An 18324-nucleotide genomic window follows, 5' to 3' on the forward strand; every position below is an offset into this window, starting at 1 on the left:
CCTTCAAAATTCCTTTTCTTGTTTGGTTGGATCTACTGATCAGATTTACTCTTTCTGGAACAAAGAATACTGGCATTGCAGGCTCAGGCTCCATCTGAGTGAGGGGGAACATTGGCAACCCACAGGCAGTTACTTCTGAGTTAGTCCAAGAAGTACCAATGAAGAATACGGTGCATGGATTCCAGTGGAGTTATGCTTAATTTACACTATGATCAAAGAAGAAAACAATTTAACTCTATGACTCCCGATTTACATTGGGATGAACGTTAAAGGAGAGTCATCTGTGCTGATTCTCTTGAGTCAACAAACCTGGTCACAATTCCCAGTGGAGTTGCAACCAGCTATTTAATAAACAGAGTTTTCCTCAATTTTAATTAAAGGAGACAGATCTGTGTAATAAATCTCCAGATCACAAAAGAAATCTCTTTTTGTTCAGGGAAGGAAACTACACATTTGTAAGGAAACAAGAATTAGACTGAGACCAATGATCTGAAATCACCTCTCCCAGTCTTGAAGCAAGTTTTAATCTTTTTTTCTGCTTGCTTTCTTAAGTTTGTACTTTCATTCCTTCAGTGTTTCTTCTTACGTGTACTTTGGACTGTTTCCTTATAGAATTAGGTACAAAAAAGTGTGGGCACTACAAAAAAAAAAAAAAAAGGAAATAATTCATTACTTAGATTTCTTTTTTTTTATAGTGTGAGCATTGACTTTCTCATACCTTGATTGAAACAATCTTGAAGGCTAAATTTCATAATTACACCTGTTGTAGTTTTTTAAGGAACTGACTTTTTATTTTATTGGATTCTTTCAAGACGTTGTGAGCTTATGATTATATGACTGGATAATCCCTGCATGTTGGGAAGAATGTGATATTCTTATTACTTCGCTTACTTCATAGGGAAGGATAGAAAGTGAGTATATATTTAACTCATGCCTGCATGTTACATTTGTACATTTCAGTAAAATGAAACCTCAGTATTAAGATAGTTGGGTCTGTCTTTTGATCTGAGTCTCTCAAAGACAGATGGATGGATAGATAGATGGAATAAAACAAAAATATGCTTCAACAAAACACATAGGCCACATTATTCAATCCAGTGGAAAATAAATTTCACAAGTAGGTCAACTTCATTTTTGCCCTGTGTAGTTGGTTATGGGAACACAGAAAAAATGCTGCAATACAGGGTCAAAGGGTCCTCCTGCCCTTCAGAACCCACGTGGCAAATATGGTTAAGATACTGAGGGAACTGGTGTATCCTATCCAGTTGCCTTTGACATCTTAGCCCAAATGGTCAGGTTCCCTTTCATAGTTTCATAGTTGTTAGGGGCTGGAAGGGACCTTACAGATCATCTTACTGTTGAGTTAACTGTCCTGAAGACAAGGCTATGGGTAAACTCATACTAATACCACTGGGGCTATGGCCATGTAACAACTGCAGCACCAAAATTATTATTTCACAATCAACCCCTTACAAATGCTGTTTAACATAACTGTCACTCAGTGACAAGCTCGTGCTGTAGAATTTCCTTGTAGTTATTCTGTCACGATATTGCTCTAGCATACTTAGATTGTACTTGTGACTGTCATGTTTCATTAGTCTTATTAGAGCATGTATATTAATGGTTAGGGCTAACTGAAACATAAATAAACCAATACAAAAAATGAGGTTTTAGTAGACATGTTAGGGCTAAGACTAATTTATAATTTCAGTAATGCCAATGGCAAAGTTACAGCAGTTGGAGTCCGGACTATTTACTTTAGGTGATCCCTAGGCACTATACATGTTGGAAAGACCTGAGGCAATTTTTCTTGCTTTCAGTTGAACCAAAAAGATGCATTTTGAATGGACTGGATTTACTCTTCTGGATTATGCACTAATAGTGATTTAGTGAAAAATGGATAAGTATGCAAAAAATAAAATAAATGTCCTTAATCAAAAAACAGTTTATGCATGGATTGAGAATATTTATAGAACTGTAAGATTTAGAAATATGGCTTTGTTGATTTGCAACTAATAGGCTGTTACCAACAAAAACAAACCCAACAGAAAATCAACTATATGACTGCATAACTGAAATTGTAATACAGATGTAATAAATTATGTTATTCTGAAGTCAGACAGAAGATAAGGCAGGGTAGCACCTTATAGACTAACTGACATGAACTTTTGTAGATAACAACCTACTTCATCAGATACTATGGAAGGAGTTACAGCTTTGGACAAAATAAATTGTTGCTGACAAAAAATCATGGGTCTCTTAACCAGCTAGTCTCTAAAGTGCTGTCATGGTCTACCTTTTGGTAAAATTATAGTAATTTTTCTACTCAAAATAGTTTATATTTCCACATAGATCTGTATCCATCCATGCCTCCTTTCATCAGCCCATCCATTTCTGAAGATTTGGTTCCCATGCTGGTCCATGCTGCCCAATGTGTCTCTTCTTTATTTGAAGTTCATGAAAGATTTCTTTCTTGTATCAGTTCAGTTCCACTCGTCTGTATTGATCTTTCATTTTTTGTTGACCTGTTTACTGGGATCTGCTTCTGTTTAGGCCCTATTATTTATATCTTTCAAAACTACACTATCATCTTCAAGCTTGTCCTCCTTTCTTGCTTTTCCTTCAATGTTCAGCTCAATCATTATTGTCTTGAGAGTAATTTTAGGCTGCAGGAAATATTTTTTTAAAATATTGCTTTATCTGATTAGCAACAAAATAGTGCATAACTGGAATTTTAGATGTATTGCAGTCATACAGATTTGTATTTCCACATCTGCCAATTTACTTCTGTCCTCAATCCTCTGTCTGTTTGGCTTCTCTCCCTAAGTATGTCTTCATATATGAAACAGTGACTGTTACCATCCTATCCAATGCGTTAATACTTTTCTTGCAGGATATTCAGTATCTATTTTTCCATTGTTTTGCTACTTACACACAATGCTTGAAGCAAGACATGGGAGAGGAGAATCAAACCATGGTAGCTGAATTCATATTCACTGGATTTTCCAATCAGCTCATAACAAGGATAATATTAACTGGATTCTTCCTTTTGATCTACTTGGTAACCCTGATTGGAAATGGCCTAATCATCCTTCTCACCATATGTGAACCTCACCTTCAAACCTCCATGTACTTCTTCCTCAACAATTTGTCCCTCCTGGACATCTGCTATTCATCAAGCATCATCCCACAAGCACTGGTAAATTTCTCAGTTGAGAGACCAACCATTTCCTTAGCCAGGTGTTTCTGTCAGATGCTCATCTCACTCTTTTTAGGATCCACAGAGTGTTTCCTGCTGGCAGTCATGGCTTATGACCGCTATGTTGCCATCTCCAACCCACTGTGTTACACAGTTATAATGAACAAGACACATTGCATCCACCTGACACTGGTGTCCTGGATAGTCACAATCCTGCTGACCATTGTCCCTTTTTTTGTGATGCCATTGCAATTCTGTGGAAAGAATTAGATTGACCATTTCACATGTGAAGTCCTTGCTGTAATGAAGCTGGTTTGCTCAGACACCTCCAAGAACCAAATCTTAATCTTTGCCAGTGCATCATTTACCCTCTTAGCTCCTTTTTTCTTCATTCTGTTCTCTTACATGCGCATCATCATGACCGTCTTAAGGATTCACTCAGTGGATGGCAGGTCCAAGGCTTTTTCCACCTGTGGCTCCCACCTGGCTGTGGTGACTATATTCTATGGAACAGCCATGTTCATGTACCTCAAACCCCAGTCCAAGTCATCGCAAGAGCAGGACAAGATAATAACTGTGTTTTATGGGATTGTGACACCCATGTTAAACCCTCTAATCTACACACTGAGAAACCAGGAAGTGAAAGCGGCCCTGCGGAGACTCACTGGGAGGAAAAGACATTCATAGAGTGATTTCTGTACGGTCTTTCCCCAACCCTTTAATCCTTTGATACATTGTCCACTCTAAGGCACTTTTATGGCATACTCAAGAAAAGATACAGAACCTGTTTTTTTACGTGACAAATGATGTTTTTCTAAGTAAATATTTTAAACTTTTTTTTGCCATGACAGGAACATTTATTATTTGGTTTATTCATATTTAGTGATTGACTAACACAAAAAATGGTAATATGATGCTCTAAACACTAGCTGCTATATATGTCTGGGGTATTGTAAGAGAGCTCCACCTTCACTTTGGTTCAACAGGAAAACTACTTATTTTTCAAATGATGGCTTCCTAAGGGCTGAAACACTCAATATGATTATATAGGTCATTTATAGTTTAGTGGGCTTCATCCAAGTGCAGACTAGGACTGGGGTGCCAGATTTGGGGCCATTTCAGGAGAAGTTAAGGGCAAGAACTTATGGTTGAATAATTCTACCAGTTTTTTCTGTACCTCAAGTGTTTGGATCATACTACATGTGCTCCTGTTTGCTCAATGTTTGCCCTGATTTATGCTACTGCATGGTTTTCATATATATCCCCTGGTGGAACAAATATAGCCAAAGAAAAAAATCAGCACAGACTTGTGTTCTCAGAATCAGAAGGAATATAACACTTGTGAGGTGTTAGGATCACACTCTTCCAGAGTCAAATGAGTAAACACAAAAAGTTTCTTAGTGTGCATGTGATCATGTGAGTGGGGTTGTGCAAGAAAATATGTAGTAAGAAACAGACATGCCCTACACCAATAGGCACCAACCTTTTTGGTAGGCATGCCATACATTTGCTCCTAATGATCCCTGTGTGCCATTCTGATTCCCTTTCCCTTCCCAGGTTGCTCCTTGTCCTGTGGTCCCTTCCTGATTTGCTGCTCTGCTTTCTTCTCCCTGTCCTGTTTGATTCTGCATTGCCTGTCCCTTCCCCAATCTTCAACATGCCAAATAGAGGCTGTTGATGCTGTTTGCAGCATTCATGCTGCAGCTTGGCCACCCCTGGCCTACACCAAAACTGTGACAGTGTCAATATGATCCTTAACAGAATCATGGAAAATAAAAGCTTACGCACATTGACACACTCTTCTCTTGTTTGATATTTTGTTTCCAGTTATTTGTGAGAAATGTAATCTTAGAAGATGCTCCAACTGTTTCCAAAAGCCAATTATACATGCAAGTGTGTGTTGCTAAGAGAAGATAGGATGGAGGATGAATGAACAGGGTTTGGGGAGAGAGGGCATGAAGAGAAGGAATTTTTGGTTACTTTTTGGTGCTGGGGGGCAGGTAATGTCATTAAAAGGGGGTGGTAAAGTCAGGCTATAGCCTTGAACCTGGGTCTGGATTTGCCCCTGTATTAGGGTGACATCCTCAGTGTCTTATAAGTGAACTGAAGTAGGACCACTAGGGGTGATAAACTCTTGGCCTGAGGGTTACATACACTCAAGCTGTGGCATTTATGCACTTTTAAGGCATACAGGTGATGTAGAGTATGGCTTAGGGAATGACACAACCCAAATCTTTGTGCATGATGCACACAGAGACCTAGGGGTGACACACAATGAAGCAAAAGGTAACACATGCTGTCCAGAGTAATTCTTGGAAGTGTTGCACAGGGTGGCCCAGGGGTGATACACAAATTGCCTCTTGGGGTCCTGTTGGGACGTGCAATGTGACTTTAGATGAATGCATGGGGAATACCAGCGTCATGGGTTTCTCAGGTCCTTCTTGATCCTCAGGTGACTTGTATCCCTGAAGGAGTTATGAGCCCACAGCTCATATAGATGGTTCTTTCAGTCCCCAGGTTCCTATACCCAGTCCCTGTCAAATGTTAATTCTAAGCCATTACTGCTTTCTGAAGTGTGAATAAGTGAGACTCCTTAAGTAAATCACTGTCTTACTAAAACAGCCTTGGCTATAATTTAACGATATGTCAGAATTACATTTGTATTGATACTACAATATATAGAAGCATAAGGACAATGAAGTTACATACAGCTTGATGTTACCTTTACACTGAGACTACACAGGCAAAATTAGTAAAATAAACTAAAGAAATAATGCAAGACACCCCATGAACCCCCAGTTTGTAACAAACTGAGTCCCCATTTTTCTTCTACCAAAAGATCAGGGAATGCCACATGCTCACAAAGTAGGGCACTCATTGGTTGAACAAGAGGCGCATGGATGGCATGGGCAAACCTAGGATTTTGAAAAGAGGGGTACAGATAGTGAAGGACATCATTGCATATAAGACAATACACGTTTTTCTTTAGTGAAAAAGAAACTGGAAGTTTTATTAGTATTCAGGGAGCCTTGGGCTGTGTTGTTCAGTTTATGATCTAAGCAAAAACAAATACAATTTCATTGGAACGTGCATTAATTTGCTATAGTATACATTATATACAAAAACAAAGTAAAGTAGACAAAAATAAACAAAAGTTTTTGCTTCTTTTGTCCTGTAGTAAGGGACAGATCCAGAATTTCTCAAAGGAGGTGCAGCAGCAGCCACCCCACTGCAGGGGTGGTTGCATCTCCTGCTCCCAGGATTTTCTTCCCTACCAGTGTGAGGAGGCCACACTGTGGAACACTATAGGGAGTTTTTAAAACCCTAAAACAGGTCAAAATACCCCCTCCCTTCTTCCTGCTCAGAGATAGCCCCCTTCCCTCCTCTGCCCCTCCCCATCCCCACCTGTCCCTGTTGCACTCTGCCTACAAGTACATTGGGCCAAGCACCAAGATTTAGGTGAGCAACTCTTCAGGAAGGCACCTCAAGGGAGGACAAGGACTAATGGGCACAAGCTAATAGAGGGAAAATTTAGGCTGGACATAAGAAAAAACTATTTTTCTGTGTGGGTTACCAGAATCTGGAACACACTCCCAGCAGAGGTGGTGCAGTCACCATCCTTGGAGGTGTTCAAGATGAGGCTGGATAGGCACCTTGTTGGGCTCGTTCAAGCTCAATAACTTCCTGCCCATGGCAGGGGACCAGACTTGATGATCTTTCAGGTCCCTTCCAGTCCTTTGTTTCTATGATTTTATGAAGTTCTAGATCTAGCTGGGCTGAGCAGAGGTTGAGCTAAGCTGGGGACAGGACAGTGGCAATGGAGCCACTGTAGAGTTCCTAGATTGTTCTCTCCATTGTGCCCAGGCACAGCGTAGGGAAGGGGAACCCTTTTCCATCCCTGCTGCCCTTGTCCCCATCCCACAGCAGGCAGGCTCTGGTCCTTCTCTGTCCTCAGGGAAGAGTAGATGGAAGAGGAAAAGGATGGGCAGGGAAGGGGTGGAGAAGAGGCATTTTTTTGGATCAGGAAGGGGCAGGGAGGGAGTATTTTTACCTGCTTTACAAATTTAAAAAAATCCCTGGAGGCTCCCACGGTGTGGTCTAGTTCAAAGGTGGTGCTGTCTTTCAGCGCACAAGTCTCATGGAGCAGCATGCCCATGAAGAATAACTTCAACCTTTATTAAAACATCTACAGGTCATGTTCATATTAAAGTAAAATAAATTCCTATAGAAAAAAATACCAAGTTTCATTGAACAAAAGTTCTGTTCCTGTTGCTGGGAAAGTCCTACACATTCCTCAGAGCTGCCACATCATCAATGGATGTGAGGGAATGCAAAAAATATATAATTAATTCTGTGAATCTCCCTTCCTGCCAATCATTTTCCTCAGGGCCCCTATGACTTCCTGATTTCTCAGTGTGTAGATTAGAGGATTTAACATTGGTGTCACTACTAAGTAGAAAACAGAAATAATTTTATCCTGCCTGTGGAATGACTTACCTTGGGGTTTGAGGTACTTGAATATTACTGTGCTATAGAAGACAGTTACCACAGTCAGGTGGGAGCCACAGGTTGAAAAGGCCTTGGACCGGCCAGCCACTGAGTGGATCTGCAAGATGGTTAGGATGATGCGCATGTAAGAGAAAAGGATGAAGGAGAAAGGGATAAGGAGAGAGAGTGAGCCAGTGATAAACATGACAATTTGACTCTTGGAAGTGTCAGAGCAAACCAGCTTCATCAGAGCTGAGAGTTCACATGCAAAATGGTCAATCTCATTCTTCCCACAGACAGAAGAGGGCATGAGGATAACCGGGACTACGGTCAGCAGGAAGGCAACTGTCCATGAACCCAATGCCAGGTTGATGCACTCTGTCTTGCTCATAATAAGTGTATAATGCAGCGGGTTGGCAATAGCAACATAGCGGTCATATGCCATGACTGCTAGCAGGAGACACTCAGTGCATCCTAAGTAAAGTGAAGTCAACAACTGGCAGGAACACCGTACATAGGAAATGGTGGGTCTGTCAACTGAAAAATTTACTAATGCCTGTGGGATGGTAGTTGTAGAATAGCAGATATCCAGGAAGGACAGATTGCTGAGGAAGAAGTACATGGGGGTGTGAAGGTGTGTATCATGCACAGTTAGGAGAATGATGAGTCCATTTCCAACTAGGGTTACCAAGTAGGCCACAAGGAAGAACCCAGTTAACATCATCCTTCTGGTCGGGTGATTGGAGAAGCCAGTGAAGATGAATTCAGCCACCATAGTTTGATTCGCCTCCTCTTCCATGTCATGCTCCAAGCATTGCCTGTAGGAATCAAAATAATGTAAAACAGACTTTGCATAAAGTGCAAGAGAGGTGTTGGAACACTGTGCATCATGACTGAAAGCACTCCTCCATTTATAGAGTGATGGACAGATAGATGTTCATGTTTAGAGATTTATAATTAGAGGATAGAATCACAGAAAAGTAGGGCTGGAAGGGACCCCTGGAAGTCATCTTGCCAAACTTCCTGCTTGGTACAGGATCATTTCTACCCAATGGGTGTGTCTACACATGCAAATGATGATGGATGGGTTTACTCCAGGAATTTAGTCCAGAATAAACCCACCCTGGACAGGCATCTAAACATGTGTGCATTTGGGAGAAGATTTGGTCCCAATGGCTGCGTCCAGATGTGTGTAGAAGTTTGTTTCCCCAGGGACAATTAATGCAAATGCACCTTGTGCCACCGCTAGTTGTCCCCAGGGAACGCCTGTGCCACATGCACTCTGGTGCACAGCAAGTTACCCCAGGAAGGGTAGAGGAGAATGGGGCCAACACTGGGCTGGCTCCAGCAGGCTTATCTGGGTTCCTGGGGGACTCCCAAGAATACAGCAGGGATGATTCTGCTGTGCAGAGCCTGTCTGCAGTGGAGCATAGCTCTGGCCAGCCAGGGTCTGGCTTTGGGCAGCACACATTGCCGCCAAGTACGCCACTCTGCTTTTTTTACTGTAGGTTTTTTTGACCTCTGAATAGCTAAGTGTCAAAAAACACCTCTGTACTTCTCTCTTGGAGTGGGGAGAACAGCTGAATGTGTGTTATGTGGTACTGCTGACATGTCTGCAGCACCACATACTGCATGGCCACGCTCCACTGGACATGCCCAATGAGAGCAGCCAGGAGGGGGCTGCTCCCACCCTGCTCTGGCACTATGCAGTATCCAGGGGGAGCTCCAGGTTCCCCTGGGTGCTAGGCCAGGGGCTGGCAGGGAGCACAGAGCCAGGAGACAGGGGCTGGAAGATTGCCCTCTGCCCCTAGAAGCTGCCTGCTGCCAGGGTGGTCTCTAGTGGTGGGACCTGCCCTTCCCCCACAGCTCTTTCCAAGCCCCCTGGCCTGATTGCTCAGTCAGGGCACAGGGTTGGCAAAGCTTCAAGGCTGGGACCTGCTCCAGACTGGGGTAGTTCCCAGCCAGTTCCAGGCTGCATGGGGAAGTTTGCATATGCAGGCTGGAGCTGGCTGGGAACTGCCCAAAATGGGATAGTTCCCAGTCAACTCAGCTGCACGTGCACACTTCCCCACATAGCCTGGGGCTGGCTTGGAACTGGCCCAGTCTAGAGCAGGTCCCAGCCAGTGCCAGGCTGGGCGGGGAACTCTCCCCATGCTGGGAGCTCCCAGCCCCAGTTTCACAATTGGAGTGGGGGCTGGAAGATTGCTCCCTGCTGCCAGAGCAGCCTCCAGTGGTAATCTCTTTCTTACATTTTATAATTTCCACCTGTCCCGGCATCAGGGAGCTCTCGGCCCCCACTCCATGATCATGTAGCAGGGGCTGGGAGCTCCCTGCTGCCAGGGCAGAGAGACATTGTCCCCGCCCAGGTTCCACCACCGGGGCCTGCATTGGCATCAGGGAGCCATAATCTCCCATCCCCTGCTCCCTAGCTGACCGAGAGCAAATTTATGCCCAGTCATCTGTCTACATGTGACTTACCCTGCAGTAACTACTCATCAGTTAATTTTCTACTTGCATTTGCAGGTAGCAAATGAATTGCTGAGTAGAGTAAATTACTGCACAGTGGGGGTCTGCATGTGTAGACAGTGATGCTCACTGAAGAGTAATTTGCTCCACTGTGCAGTAAAGCATCTTGTGTAGATGCACCCAGTCTATTGCATACAAAATCCTTGTCTAGCCTGTTCCTAAAACTACACAATTGAGATTACTATGACTATATCTCAATATTGTAGTATCTGTTGTTATTGTTACTCATCTCAAATCTTAATTGAAATAGCATATTATTTTAGACAAAATATCTGTGGCATTTAAATTGCCTTCAGGTGACCTATAGATTGTTAGTGCAATGAATAATGGCAAGTTCCTACATTTCGTTTTATTTAGCTTTCTTTCAACCTTTAGTATGGTATACTAGTTGCTAGTTAGCTATGCAGAAATTTAAGGGTAAAAAAATACTAAACCCATCCACAGTACATGTCACCCAACACATTAGGACCTTGCTTATCCTGGTTTTTAGGCTTTTAGTTCTGTGGAAGCAAGAAAAAACAAGCATTGGAAAACACTTGAGAGAAAGAAGTTTTCCTTTTAAACAGTTCCCACTCACTAAACCCTTGTGTTTGCTGACAAAAGCTAGATATAGAGCATGCATCTTATAGACTAATTAAATCTACATACATTTTTGTGAGCCTGAGCTCCCATGAGGTCAGACCTTCACTTGGTGCTAATCAGTCATAGAGATATGGTAGAAACTCCACCAGAACTGTAAAAGTGACCTTGGCTTTCCTGGATGCAATGGACTACAGTCCCAGAGAGTGTCACTGGGATGCTTCGTGATAAGCTGATGCCCCATGACAGATATGAAAATCACAGCATTTTTGGTCTCTCAGTGTATTCAGTTTTTAGCCAACTCAAGTACTTTTTCTACACTATATAGAATGAGCCATATGATATTGGATATTCCCAACTGCAGTGCCAAAACACCAGAACAACAGCAGTGCTGCTTAAAGAACTGACTAGTAAGAAATTTCTCCAGCAGTAATAGTTACCTGTCTCGAATACAGGAAAGGCAGATGATATAGAATCAGCAAGATGATGACTGTGGAATAATTATTTTTGTATAACTATGCTTCCTTGTGTTCTGATAAATGGGCAAATATGGATGAAGTAGACCAGCTGCAAATATCATGTAGAAATGTTTGATATTTTCCATCTCTCCCTTAAACAGCCCTCTCACACCCTTTTCCACTTTCTTCCTCACTCTTGCAACTGAATTACAGATGAGCAAATGGACAAATCAGGATCTCCTAACAGGAATAGTGATAAGACCTCATTCAAATGTAAATGCTTAGAGTGTAAAACTTCAGTATTATTAAAGATGAATCATTCAATCGATTAATCAAACATATAAATAAAAATACTCACTCCTGGATCATCCCCTGGAAGTACAGTGAGCTCCAAGATTACACTCCTTCCAAGATACCAGCAATTGTATTCAGTGATCAATTAAAAAAAAATCTTTGCTAACATATTTATGGGATTTTGCTGACAAAACTTGGTTAATTAAAAAAAATAAAAAATCTGTATCAATTCTACCTTCATTAACTAAGAAATTAATTAAAAGGCAGGAAAGAATAAGAGAAAAGGTGAAAAGATACTTATTTTTTTTTTCCCAAAGAGAATGAAACAATTTTAGATTACTAGTTTGTTTAACTTCTGTACCTTCATTGGAAGTGACTGCCTGTAGCTAAGATGAAAAGCCATCGTATATATTCTGAAGACTTCTAATAGCGCAGTGCTTTCTGGCTAAGGAAAGAAAAAGTCTATTAAAAAAATAACAATGGATGTTCCTATAGGGAATTACAAAATCACCTGCTGCCTCAAAGTACACAGTGGGGCTGATTCTCCTACTCATTCAAGTGTCAACCAGGAGCAAGATCCCTGGGAGTCCAAGGAGCTGGTTCTTATCTTACTCTAATGGAAAGCAACAATTCTGATTCTCTCTCCTCTTGGTGGCAATCAAGGTTAAACACACTGGGGTTTTTGCAATGACCATAGTTTCTACCTAGGAAGATCAAAGTCCTTTTTCAAGAAAGGGTAAATGCTTTTCTTAACTCTAACCACAGACTGGGATTTCCATCTCCTGGGGAAATGTCAAGAGTCTCAGAACTGGTTACAGTGGAAATCTTTCTGAGAAAAACAAATTTTATTATTTTGAATTTTTTTTGGCTGAAAATTAGAACGCTTATTTTTTCTTATTTCCTAGGGGAAAAAAGATGTTCTTGTATTGTCAAATGGTCCATTCTCATTTTAGCTTGCTAAGAAGAATTTTCCCAACTATTTGAGTTGGTTTAATAAAAGATATCGGATTTACCCGAAGAACCCTGTTTGCTTGTGTCCTTAGACTAACATGGCTACAACCTACACCCCTCATTCTCATTTTGACATTTGAATACATTTAAAAATGAAAAGGTTGACAATCTGCAATGAGTCACTGGAAATGTTTTTACTGATTAATCATTGTTTGGATAACATCTAAAATTTTTTTGACTTTCTAAACAACAAGTTATATTAATATAATATTTCAGATAAAGACATATACCTTGTCTTAGCAAACTGGCCCTTAACCGCCCCCCATTAGTATAAAAGAAAACATATTTAAAGATAAATTTATTCATAATAAATCCTGATCTATTATGTTCCAGTATTGTAAGAAGGGAGTATGTTGATATTCTCATTGGGAGGGTGTGGGCAGCGGAGTCACCCAGGGCTCAGTCCTTGGGCCGGTGCTGTTCAACATCTTCATTAGTGACCTGGACAAGGGTGTGGACAGCACCCTGTTCAAGTTCACTGATGACACCAAGCTGTGGGGTAAAGTGAATACACCGGCAGGCAGGGACCGCATCCAGGCAGACCTGGATAGGTTAGAGAAGTGGGCGGATCTGAACAGGATGCGGTTCAACAAGGGGAAGTGCAGGGTGCTGCACCTGGGGAGAGGGAACCAGCATTATGGTTATAGGTTAGGGGCTGACCCTCTCAGCAGCACAGAGGCAGACAGAGATCTTGGAGTCTGGATTGACTCCAAGCTGAATATGAGTTGCCAATGCCACGAAGCAATAGGCAGAGCTAACTGCACCCTGTCATACATCAACAAGGGCATCACTAACAGGTCCAGAGAGGTCTTGCTCCCCCTCTATGCAGCGCTGGTCAGGCCGCAGCTGGAGTACTGTGTCCAGTTCTAGGCGCCGCACTTCAACAGGGATGTGGAGAACCTGGAGAGGGTCCAGAGGAGGCCACTTGCATAGTTGAGGGCCTCCGTGGCCAGCCCTATGAGGAGAGGCTGAGGGACCTGAATTTCTTCAGTCTCCACCAGAGGAGACTAAGGGGGGATCTTGTGACTGCCTACAACTTTATCCGGGCTACCAGCAGGGACTTGGGGAAAGTCTGTTCATCAGGGCCCCGCTTGGAGTCACCAGAAACAATGGCCACAAGCTGAGGGAGGATAGGTTTAGGTTAGATATTAGGAAGAACTACTTCACGGTAAGGGTGGCCAGAGCCTGGAATAGGCTCCCCAGAGAGGTGGTGCTCTCACCTTCCCTGGAGATCTTCAAGAGGAGACTGGATAGGTACTTGGCTGGGGTCTTATGACCCCTGCCACCCCCAGTGCTCCTTCCTGCCCATGGCAGGGGGTCGGACTAGATGATCTGTCCAGGTCCCTTCTGACTCATTGATTCTATGATTCTGTGATTCTATGATTCATAAGGCTTTGCTTTCGTTTTCCTCTTAAGTCATCCAAAAGCTCTGAAGCTATTTGGCAATGGACAGTTGATGGTGGTTTTGGCTTCAGTCAGAACACTGGCATGTATTCGTTTGTCCCTCCAATTTATATGGAAGATATTTCAAGGACATTAATATCGGTGATGTTCCAAAGCTTTCAGGTGTTTCTGATATGATGTCCAAGTTTCATACGTATACAACAGGGTGGGAATGACAACAGGCTGGTAGATAAGGACCAAAACAAACTTCCAATGTCATGATCATCAAATACATGATTTCACAGGTGCCCAAAGGCAGTACTACTGGTAATTTTTTTATCTGGTATTCAAAGAGTCTATGCTTACTTTGGGAAAGATGGTAGGGGAAACGCTCAACAATCTCTAAAGACAGCCCTCTAATTTTAATGTGTGGAGGAGAAGCTGGTTGGTTTAGGGTGGCTTGGTAAAGGAACCTGGTTTTCATGAAGGTGACAGTGGGTGCCTATTAGCTGTGTGTGAAGCAGCTAGTATTCACTTCAGATTCGGATTTGGCTGATTCAGGGGCAGTGATTTGATTTGGTGATTTGAATCACTGTCCCAAATCGATTTGGTTGAATCTCTGAATCAGCCAGGCCCATCCCCTGCCTGCTCTCCCAGCCCAGCAATGGCTGCCCCACCCGACCCAGCTCCTGGCACTTTGGAAAAAATGACCCGGGCTCATCGGGCACTGCTGGGTGAGGGGGGTGATCTCTGCTGCCCCACACTGCCTGGGTGGGCTCTACACGAGCCCCCCAACTCCCTCATCCTATGGCTGCCCTGCCCACCATGGCTCTAGCCCTTTAAGAAAAAAAACAACAACCAGAAAAACCCTGAACTCACCATTCCTGCCAGGTGGTGGGGATCCCCGCTGCCCCCCTGCTGCCCAGTGCCATATGGGGGGCTCTTCCACATGGGGATACCACCAAAGCCCTGCAGCTGCTGCAGGAGTGCTGAGTCCTGGGGTTTTCTCATTTTTTTTTTTAAAAGGCCAGATCTGGAGTGGGTGGGGCAGCCATGCAGGGGCTGGGGGAGCAAGCTTGGCAGAGCCCCCCATGCAGCATGGGTCAGTGGGGGAAACAGGGATCACCCCCACCCCCAGCAGCACACAGTGAGTCAGGGCTTTTTTTTAAAGCACTGGGAGCTGTGGGAGGGGGGTCAGCCGTAGGGGTGGGACTGGGGGAGCAGGCAGGATGGGGCCTGGCAGGGGTCCCCCCATGGTCCCTTTCCCTCTCCCCCAGCCTCCCCCACTACTTACCAGCTCCTAGTCCAGCTGCAGCTGCCTGCTGCAGGCACCAGGGACTGTCTGAATCATCAAAGCTCTCCAAATCTTTTCCGAAGATTTGGAGACGTTTGAATTGACTCAGACCTTTTAATTGGTCTCCTGATTCAATTTGGCTTCAGAGATTCGGCCACGAAATTGGGCCAAATGTTCTTCAGACTGAATCACCACCCAAAGCTTTGCACAGCCCTAGTGTCTATACATGTGCTCTAGTGTCCTAGTATAGTGTCCTATACATGTGCTCTAGCCCTAGTGTCTATACATGTGGGGGGGTGGGGGGGAAGACATTTTAATTAGAGAGACTCTCAGACTACCACTCTAATTAAACCACCACACTGTCATGTGTATTCTGTATCCCACATTTCAAAAGGGCTGCTTTAACTAAAGCTTGTTTGACAAGGGATTAGTTAAAGCATCCCTGTTGCCATGCTGAATGCACTTGATGGTGAGGCATGCTACAGCCTTCTAATTAGAAGGCTCCAGAAGACTTGGTTAATCGAGTCTGCTCTGACACAGTCTAATTTGAACACACTGGAGTAGGTGTATAGGCCCCCAGTAAGTCCAAACATTTTTTATGGTTCAGGGAAGCAATCAAGAGTGACCTAGAGATCTTCTATTGAGTGGGCATACAACAATCATCAGCATACAGAATATCAGTAATGGAAGAGTTGGTATCATGGAGTTGGATCGTAACCAGCTAATGTTAAGGAGATTCCCTGTCAGCAATGAGAGGCAGAATAGTGATACAGATGTGGAAAAGTGCTGGTGCAATCACATACCCTTGCTTGATGCTAGTTCTGATAATGAAGGTGTCTATTTCTGATTGTAAGCCTCCTGGGCACAGAAAAAGCTGTTGTTTTTAAGCAGTCAGCCACTCCCATGAAGTTAAGTGGGACCAAGTGGGGGTAGTTAGGCCATTGGCATCCAGGTCCATGTAGGCAACCAGGGGCATCTGAGGACAATTTACCCTTCTTGCTGCTCTGATTGCTGACAATTCAGCTCAGAGCACACAAGTGGAAGATTTATAATGTAATTATTGGAGGATTCTCTTTAATACATTCCCCACACTGCTATGGGGGGGCAGGTGGTACGGGGAGGTCAAGTAGCTTGCTCTCTGCTTGTGTCTGTCCTCTTGACACCTCTGCCCCCTACCGGTCCCCCCTTGTGTTCCCCCACTTTCCCTTCTGTTTCCCCTTGCCCCTCCTCCCCAGTCTCTGCTCCCCTTCCCCCTCTCCCCAACCTCTACTTCCTCCTTTCTGCCTCCCCCTTTAGTCTCTCCTTCCCTCTTCCTCACCAGCCTCTACTCCCTGCTTCCTTCTTTTGCTTTTCCTTTCTCCTTTCCAGCAGGCTCCATTCTCATGCTAGCCTGGGACACTGAGCACAACCCCAACCTAGCCTCCATAGCACCTAGGAAGCAAGGGAAGGAAGCAGAGGCTGGTGAGGGAAAGGGGAGAAAAGACTAGATGGGGAGATGGAAAGGGGGAAGCAGAGGCTGCACACCAGTGCTATGGGGGATTGTAGGGGAGATGAGGGGAAGAAGCTTCAGGGAGGAGATGGCAGGGTGCAAAAGTGTTGGGTGGGGAGAAGAGGGGGCAGGTAGTAGCTGTGAATATGGCCTGGACCCTGCGCAGTGTCTGGAGCCTTAGCTGCAGCATCTGCCTTCCCCCTTACTACCCTCATACTCTATTCTAAAATAAGGGGCTCCCCCATGTTAGATAGGGGGAATAAAACTGTGTCTTAGCATCAAGTAAATACAGAAGCTCATTGATGTCCCCAGATGGTAGCTAGGCAAAATCCAGCAGTAAGTATAATGTGTTAGAGGCCAAGAAGGATAAGGCCATCCCATGACCCATTCTATCCCTGCCAGATGGTTTGATATTAATAATTAATAATTTTCTCTGTATAGGCTTTAATTTTTAAGTAAAACATGGAATACAATATTTGGATTTGAGAGGGAAAAATATTTTACTCAGAAGTTCATTTCCCTTTATTACATGTTTTGGAAGTGGTGGTTTTATTACTTTAATTTGATTTCTTCAGAAAGTTGAAGTCTGAATGAGAAGCTCAAATCTGACTAAGCAACACTTAATCTAAATGAAGCACTTGGACAGTAACGTAACATTCTTTATTTTTAACTGTATTTTATTTTATTTTTTTAAAAATTCAAAGTTGAAACTAAACAGTTTTTATGTCTCAAAGCAAACAATTGCAATTCAGCCAAAATGGTTGGGTTTTTGTTCATCTGAGCCAATGCTAAGTTTAACTTTTAATTCTCATTTCTATCTGGCACAAGAAGAAATTGCATGATGGAATTTCCCATACTGATTGTGGATGGAATAAAATGTTGAATTCTGAATATTTCCCTTTAGAAACCCTTCCATACTTATTCTCCTCCTCCTCCTTTTCCTCCTCCTCCTAATAACTGGATCTACTGTTCAGATTTCCTTTTTCTGGAAAAAGGATACTGGCATTGCAGGGTTAGACGTTGTCTGAATGAGTGAGGATATCATCATCCCACAGGTCCCACTTCAGTTAATTCTGATTTAGTCAAAAGGTTTCTAGAGAAGAATATGGTACATTGTTTGGAATGGTGTTATACCATATATATGCTAGGATAAAGAGGAGAACAGAATCAGACCCTATAATCCCTATTTTATCCTAGTATAAGTGTGAGAGGAGAATCATCCATGATGATTACCTGGAATAAAAAAAAATTAGGTTAGAAGTCCCAGTGGAGTTGCAGTTGGCAACTTAATGAACAAAGTTTTCTTGTATTTTAATTAAATGGAAGAGGTCTTTATTAGAAGTCCTCAAACCACTGATCAAGTCTCTTCCACTTAAGCGAACAGGGCTATCTGTGACAATACAGAAATTAGGCACGGCTAATTATTTAATCTCATCTCAAACACAGTTTTGGAAAAAATAAAATTTTAAATTTTCTCTCTCTTCCTTCTGTTTATTCATTCACTCATACTTTTTAACCACCATTTCATGTGGTGATATGTGTTTATATCCTAAGGATCCCACAGTCAATGGATAAAAATAATGAAAAAAAAATTAAAATCACT

At 42.9% G+C, this 18324-nt stretch overlaps 1 protein-coding gene and 1 pseudogene across 1 annotated transcript; one reads left to right on the plus strand and one right to left on the minus strand.

The window, feature by feature from the left end:
• Positions 1 to 2953: 2953 nt before the first annotated feature.
• LOC149862185 (olfactory receptor 13H1-like) lies at positions 2954 to 3886 on the plus strand (annotated as a pseudogene).
• A 3658-nt stretch (positions 3887 to 7544) lies between these two features.
• Positions 7545 to 8486, minus strand: LOC149862186 (olfactory receptor 13H1-like). Its single transcript, XM_090053866.1, has one exon. It carries the CDS (start codon positions 8484 to 8486, stop codon positions 7545 to 7547), a length of 942 nt encoding a protein of 313 aa, XP_089909992.1.
• Between the last annotated feature and the right edge of the window lie 9838 nt (positions 8487 to 18324).

This window comes from Crocodylus siamensis, chromosome 6, assembly GCF_052110815.1.
Source record: "Crocodylus siamensis isolate JL-2025a chromosome 6, ASM5211081v1, whole genome shotgun sequence".
Taxonomy (NCBI): Eukaryota; Metazoa; Chordata; order Crocodylia; family Crocodylidae; genus Crocodylus; species Crocodylus siamensis.